This window comes from Micrasema longulum, unplaced genomic scaffold (assembly GCF_059751315.1).
Source record: "Micrasema longulum isolate JH-2025_06_02 unplaced genomic scaffold, ASM5975131v1 h1tg000080l, whole genome shotgun sequence".
Taxonomy (NCBI): domain Eukaryota; kingdom Metazoa; phylum Arthropoda; class Insecta; order Trichoptera; family Brachycentridae; genus Micrasema; species Micrasema longulum.
The window spans coordinates 381,777-388,537 of NW_028277286.1; the positions used below are offsets into that span (position 1 = coordinate 381,777).

Sequence of the window (6,761 nt, forward strand, 5' to 3'; positions counted from 1 at the left end):
CACTAGGAGGGGAAAATAATATCTTTGTTTCAATTTACAAACGTGTATATTCCCGTCCATTTTCAGTGATGGGGCGCTAGATCCTGTTAGAACCAGCGCTGCTTGTGATGTATGGATTCCTGGATAGTAAATATACTTAGTATAAACGTATATATTTTGCAAAAATAAAACGATTTAATGTATTGTAGATGTATAAAATATAAAAGATCACCATAATGCATTCATTTAAAAAAAGGTTAAATAACTATTTGTTTAGATTACATTATTCAAATTGTCTTTTGCCTGGTATAGTTTTATAAAAATCATTGGCAGAAAGGAAAAAACTAATCTACCTTAATGAATTTGAATTGATAAAAACATTATTTGCATGAAAACTTTGCTATTATTTTAATCATTTATATTTTTAAACACTATTAACATTATTTTTAATACATAATGCCAGTTTTTAAATTATACAAAAGCAATGCAACTAATTACCAAACATAAAAAATGATTTGGTTTAGTTTTTCTCATCTTAAAACTTCAGTTGAAGTCCATCAAGAGCTTGTTAATCGGACATAATTAATTAGGTTTTTTGAATATTCTATGAATCATATTTTTTACTAAAATATGAAGAGAAAATGCAGTTCAAATTGTAGGATTCAGCGGTTACTTACATATATTATTATGATTTTAAATAATATTGTATCCAAAGTATGATGATAATCCAATGATTAAAACAGGTCACTTTTACTATTAAGGTATTTTAAATTCATTTTATTTTTTGAGCACACGTTTTAAAAATTTATAAAATATGTATTTGGGAAGTTTTTTCTTAAATCTTGTAAATCTTATTTAATTACAATTATTAATTTATTCAAATGCATAATATGTACTATTCACAATTGACTTGTCTCAACCAAGGTTGAGAGCCAACTGATTTGAACGTTTAATTCTATTCTTCGGCTACGAGGGAGAGCTTCCGACAGAATGGTTCAGAGCGGGAGTAAGTACGTTTTATCCTGCTCACGCTTGTATATGCACACAGTATTCTTTTTCCAACCCTTCCTCTTCATAAAATACATGGACGTTTTTTCACAAATACAAGCAAGGGATAAACTAAAGGGGTACGACTCTAACCCCTTAAATTTAAATAAGTTTTTTATGCAGCGAGATAAATTTGTAGTTTTGTTCGATTATTTGTTACTTTCTGATCTTTGCTCAAATTAATAACTTAGTATTATTCGTTTATTCATTAGTAGTTTGATGAATGAGTGATTGTATAAATTTTACATTTTAAATATACTTTTATTATCATATTCATTGTGGTAGTGTTTAATTGCAGTGCATTTTTTAGTACCTTGTATTCCAAAAATGTGGGGCTATTTTTCACCCCTTTAATATAATGCAACCCTTTTTTATTGGTTCTTCACCCTTCTCTTTTTTAAACTCTATACAAATAAACGTATAGAGAGTATTCAGTACAATACATTTGTGTTGATTTACAAATACACACATGCATCAACAAAAAATGTGCAATATAAAAAGTCGGGCGCCGGTAAGTGCTGCCATAAGTAAATATTTTGTTTTTCAACTATTTGAATTTAATGAAAAGACTATTTCATTCCTACTATCAACCAAATAAAATCTTTTTTTTTCAATAAATATTACATCAAAACAAATGAGACTTCTAAATTAACCTCTTTTTAGGATTAACATTGTTATTTTAGTAATGGCAATAATGGCCGATTGACACTTTAATTTTACTAAGTTGGTTACCATTGCTGTCATATTGAAGTTCCGCACCAGTCAGTCGAAATTGTCATTTTCATAGGTTAATGAATAAATTTCGATTGAAATCTAGAGAAACATAAATAAAAATGACGCTGTACCACTTCGGTAATTGCTTAGCATTAGTTTACGTACCATATTGGATGGCTTACAAGTATTCAGGACTGTAAGTATAGGACTATTTTGTACCTTACCCTTTTATTAACCTTCCGAATGTCCATGTTACGTACTTCATTAATTAAATTAATGTTATCTTATTATGCAGATCTGAATATGGCGCGTTTTGGAAATGCATCCAAGCCGGCGGAAAATATGTTTTCACCCAACTGTGCAAAATGCTGGTTTTGGCTACGTTTTTCCCTGACACTGATGGTGAACACATTTCTACTGGAGTAGACTTCTTGGGTGTAAGTTATTGTGATAAATCCAAAATTATGTTAGCGATCAAACGACACTCTTGACTTTCATCGTAAGGATCCCAAGCCTTAACATAAATCAAGAATCGATTCAACTGCAAGATTTATCTAATACGAACTTGGTAATCTAAACATTGTGAAATATAAATCTTCTTATTTTTACAAAAGCAGAAACTTGAACCAGACTTTAAATACAAAATACATAATAATTCAGAGTTTCTTGAGTGACATGACAGTTCAGTCCGGATAGTGGTGTACAATGTCAGTAAAGATCTTAGTTTTACAATTTGTAGAGTAATTAAATGTTACAAATGATCTTGTCACAAGGGAGAGTTCACCTTCGGTTGCAGTACAAAGCATCATTAAGAACTTTTGCGTGTATTTACCGTGCTAAAATGAGTATAATTTCTATTTGTAGGAATTTTTGAAGTCTACCATAGAAATAGCAGATCTGGTTGGTTTGTATGTTGTATTAGCTGGCATTCCTGGAAAGGGGCATTCTAAAGTTCTCACTGCGGGTATAGGATGGGCAGGGGCTGAGGTAATATTCCCAGTACATATATTTTTTTATAATTTAAAAAAAAAATGTATTTCTTCCTACAGCATAATTTATCTGAGAACTGTCACCTGACAGTTCTTTGGGATATGTCGACTACCAAATTGAATCTACAAAATGTCAACTTTAGTTCCTTAAATCGGCTTTTAGGTACACAGAATTATATCTATAGTGTTTCGAAAATATTTTTCAATCAATTTCAAAACTAAATAAAAAGTATTTAAATGTACTATTCAAAAAGTATTCAAATGTACTATGTAGTATTCAAATACTAAATTATTAACTATTAACAGGTGCCGTGGCGCAGTTGGTTAGACAGCCAACTGTGAAACTGGCGTCGCGGGTTTGATTCCCGCCAGTTACAAGAAAAAAATCCAAGATTTTTTTCTCAATTGAGCTGGGTGTTGTGGTGTATTTATCATTACCTCCTTCCCTATCCCCTCTTTTTCACCTACTGACAAGCCTCAAATAGAGGCTTGGCGAGTTATTCCTTTGAAAAAATAATAGGTTGGAAAAATATGTTACAGCAAAAATGTTTACATCGCCATCATTCATTGATTTAATTTGTTTTAAATTGTGATTTGATAAATTATATGGTCAACGGAAATCCATCACCATGTAAGACAAATTTGATCACTTTACAGAGAGAAAAAAATCATTTCTTTATGTGTGTTCAGTAAAATTATGGCAACCAAATTTTAAACATTCAAATCTTACTTTGCAATTATGAATATTTTTATTTTTTTAGTAAGAATGTTTGAATATATTTGACACTGAATGGCTTTTTTTGGTGATGCTACATAAAGAAGACATTTAATCAAAATCTGCTACTGTGTCAATTTGTGATTTTAACAATTTCATTTTAAGCGATAATACCATGCAACAATAATAAAAAATAAAATTAAAACCTATTATGTCATTCCTCTTATCCAATGAAAAACTTCAGTGCTACGGGAAATTGGGTACAAAAAAGTTTTCCTGTACATGGTAAAAATTAGAAGATTTAATTGTATGTCAAAGTTTCTGAAAAATGTATGAAAAAATCAATAAAAAGGATTTCAATAAAAATGAACAATGTACTTTGAAATAACACAGGTTCTTGTGAACAATATCGAACAAATCAATTATAGCGTAGTTATGTGTTGTGATAGATTTCCGGTTTCTAGGGGTAGTCAATTTGTTCAATGTTTAGTGTATTTCGACAGCTGCTAGGTTCTACTTTTAAATGTCAGCATAACACGAACGACAACTCGTGACGTCATAGGCAAAGATATATATATTTTTTTAAACTTTAAAAATCATAAGGATGATAACACAATACATTTTTTTAATTTATTTTAAAAACCACTGAACTTCCTCATTCTGTCAGTGGTATAGCCTCCTTTCCTTAACTATATTTATTACCTCAACACTAGAGCATTTTAACATTAATAAACTAACGTGTCTCAGCCCATTCTATATAAGATGGAAATTTAACTATATTTTTAAAACGATGTTGTTATCAATCAGCTATTTACCACATAACTATTTTTTAGATCTTCACACTTTCTACCTACGTATTTATGGATGTGTAATGATAAATAAATCTAATGTTTAATTTTAGGTTATTTTAACCAGAGCTTTATTGCTATGGTTCGGTGCAAGAGGTGCCGAATTCGACTGGAAATATATTCAAAAATGTTTTGAATCTAATATCGCTTTAGTTCAGCATATTAGTACCGCTACTTTGGTTTGGCTTTGGGGAAGACACGACCTGAATAGAAACTTGGTTCCAGCCGTAATTGCGATGCTTGTTTTAACGCCCTACAAAGGATTACTTCTGGAGGCCGTTGTCTCCATTCTAGGCTTGGGTCCATGGATCGGCCTGGTAATCAAAGCATTCTTCACATTGTTTATCGGAGGAACCACCCTGCACATTTACGCAGGACTCGCCCAAAAACTAGGCATTTTTTAAAACAAATTTAAAAATAGTTTGTAATAAATATTAAAATTATTTATAGATTTTTTATGTGTACTATTTAATTCAATCCTGTTTTTCTTTACTGATTAAAGAGTGTATGTTATATTTCGATTTATTTGTCCTTTTAAACTTCATAGATATTTCAATGGAGATAGACAACCTATTTTAGAAGAGAATATGATACCTTAGCATTTACATGGCTTTTGACTATATTATTGGTTGTTTTAAGTTAATCCATGTGCACATTTTGTAGTAATGAGTACGGGGTATAGAAAGGAATTCCTTTCTGAAATTTTGATTAATTAATCTCTTTTTTCTGCAACACATAAACAATATGGAATAAAACAAAAGTTTTAAAAAATAGGTTTATTAACAAACATTGAATATTAATTTACCATATAAGTATTATTTACGGTAAAATAAATACACATGTTTTTGTATTGAACAATAAAAATAAAGCTATGACTTCATTCATTGTATACAATTTAGCTAATGTAATTGAAATGGTACCTAGAGTAAAATGTATGTTCAATACAAATAATTGAATACAATATGTTGTAGGCAGGTATTATCTCAAAAGGCAAGTCTTTAAATAATGTTATAAATGCAATATTACGCAACTTTAATTAGGAAGTTCAGTGCTAACGGAAGTTAGATAAAAATAATCTTTAAATATTATTGCAATAAAAATTATAGTAAAAATTATTTTTTAAAATTGTGCTTCAAAGTTTCTGAAAGGAATTATAATGAACTACTTTAAATGATGTCGCTAGTTCTTACGAATCAACCAATGATAGGTATTGTGATAGATTTCCGATTAATGGGAAGCCAACTGACTAATCAGCAGAACTCACCGAGGAGAACTTGTGACGTCACATGCGGAGTAATTTCAAAATTACAAAACTTTAAAAAAATCATAGCGCTGATAACGATACATTGAAATACATTTTTTTAAATTTTGTATTAGTTTGACAGTATTAACAAATAAAAAATAACACTGAACTTCCCCATTAAGATTTCTCATAAATAAATTCGAGGCACAGGCTGAGAAACACATTCTTATTCTTATAATAATAGAAACACACATCTTTTAAAATTCTATTTAGGTACAGTCCATTTAAGTAATTAATAAACCTTTGCTTATATGCGTGTGTAACCGAACGTTTTCAAATAAAATATTGTACTGTAAAATACCAACACAAACGAAATGTGTATGTTTACTTGGTTCACCGATAGGCACTAACACATTAACATAGACTAATAAGTCAACATGAAAATAATTTAGGGCACCGGTGTTCTTACGGTTTTTCTCTTATGGTAACTAAAAATAGCAGCACTGAAATAAATAGGAAGTTGTGATCTTGTATAATTTGCACTTCCGATGTTAAGTTAATCAATTGTACTTACGATGTTCAGTCTTTCAGAGTGATGTACAGTCTACTGTTGACAGACTGTATATCACAAATTTTTAGTGCTTAAATTGATATTGTAAATAATATATACCAATAAAATTATTAATTTACTAGCCTATTTTGCCTAACGATAAAGGTTTCAGCTCTTTAACTTCACAAACGTCAACAGATGGAAGAATCGAAGTAATATAGATGTTCAAATATAGGCAGAATGGTGAATGTTACAAAGTGTAAAGTGGCCAATTAAACCAGCCAATGACATGTCATAAACCCATTTGGATACCTAGATTTTTTCATTCCCTTCTCTAAAATGTTCTTCGTGTTTGGTGTAATATGTTGATATTTTGCATAGAACGTGCGAAAAAATCCTAAGCAGTTTCTTGAAACACTTTTATATTAATCTCAGTACAAATTGAGTTCTGAGAAAATTCAACATAAGAAATCATTGAAGCCAAAGATTGGCCCCGTGGGGTCAAAAGGATTTATTGGATAGCTGAATGTTTTTTTTTTTTTTATAAGTATTTATGTGTTTTTTTATAAATCTTTAACGTACACGAAGTACTCTATCTTTTGTTCCTCGAATAATAATTTTACTGGGTGTGGTCGTTTATTTCTACCAACTCCAAATTAATTTCATACAAAACACA

At 30.1% G+C, this 6,761-nt stretch overlaps 1 protein-coding gene across 1 annotated transcript; it reads left to right on the forward strand.

Annotated features, from left to right (window-relative positions):
- Positions 1-1,762: 1,762 nt before the first annotated feature.
- LOC148284892 (BOS complex subunit TMEM147) lies at positions 1,763-4,805 on the forward strand. Its single transcript, XM_088233334.1, has 4 exons — positions 1,763-1,936; positions 2,036-2,177; positions 2,605-2,727; positions 4,346-4,805. Exons 1-4 carry the CDS (start codon positions 1,860-1,862, stop codon positions 4,694-4,696), a joined length of 693 nt encoding a protein of 230 aa, XP_088089460.1. The 5' UTR covers positions 1,763-1,859; the 3' UTR covers positions 4,697-4,805.
- Positions 4,806-6,761: the final 1,956 nt, after the last annotated feature.

Coding starts and splice junctions, on each gene's coding strand:
- LOC148284892 (XM_088233334.1), top strand. CDS start 1,860: ATGACGCTGTACCACTTCGGTAATTGCTTAGCATTAGTTTACGTACCA. Junction 1,937..2,035: donor GCTTACAAGTATTCAGGACT/GTAAGTATAGGA, acceptor CTTATTATGCAG/ATCTGAATATGGCGCGTTTT. Junction 2,728..4,345: donor TAGGATGGGCAGGGGCTGAG/GTAATATTCCCA, acceptor GTTTAATTTTAG/GTTATTTTAACCAGAGCTTT.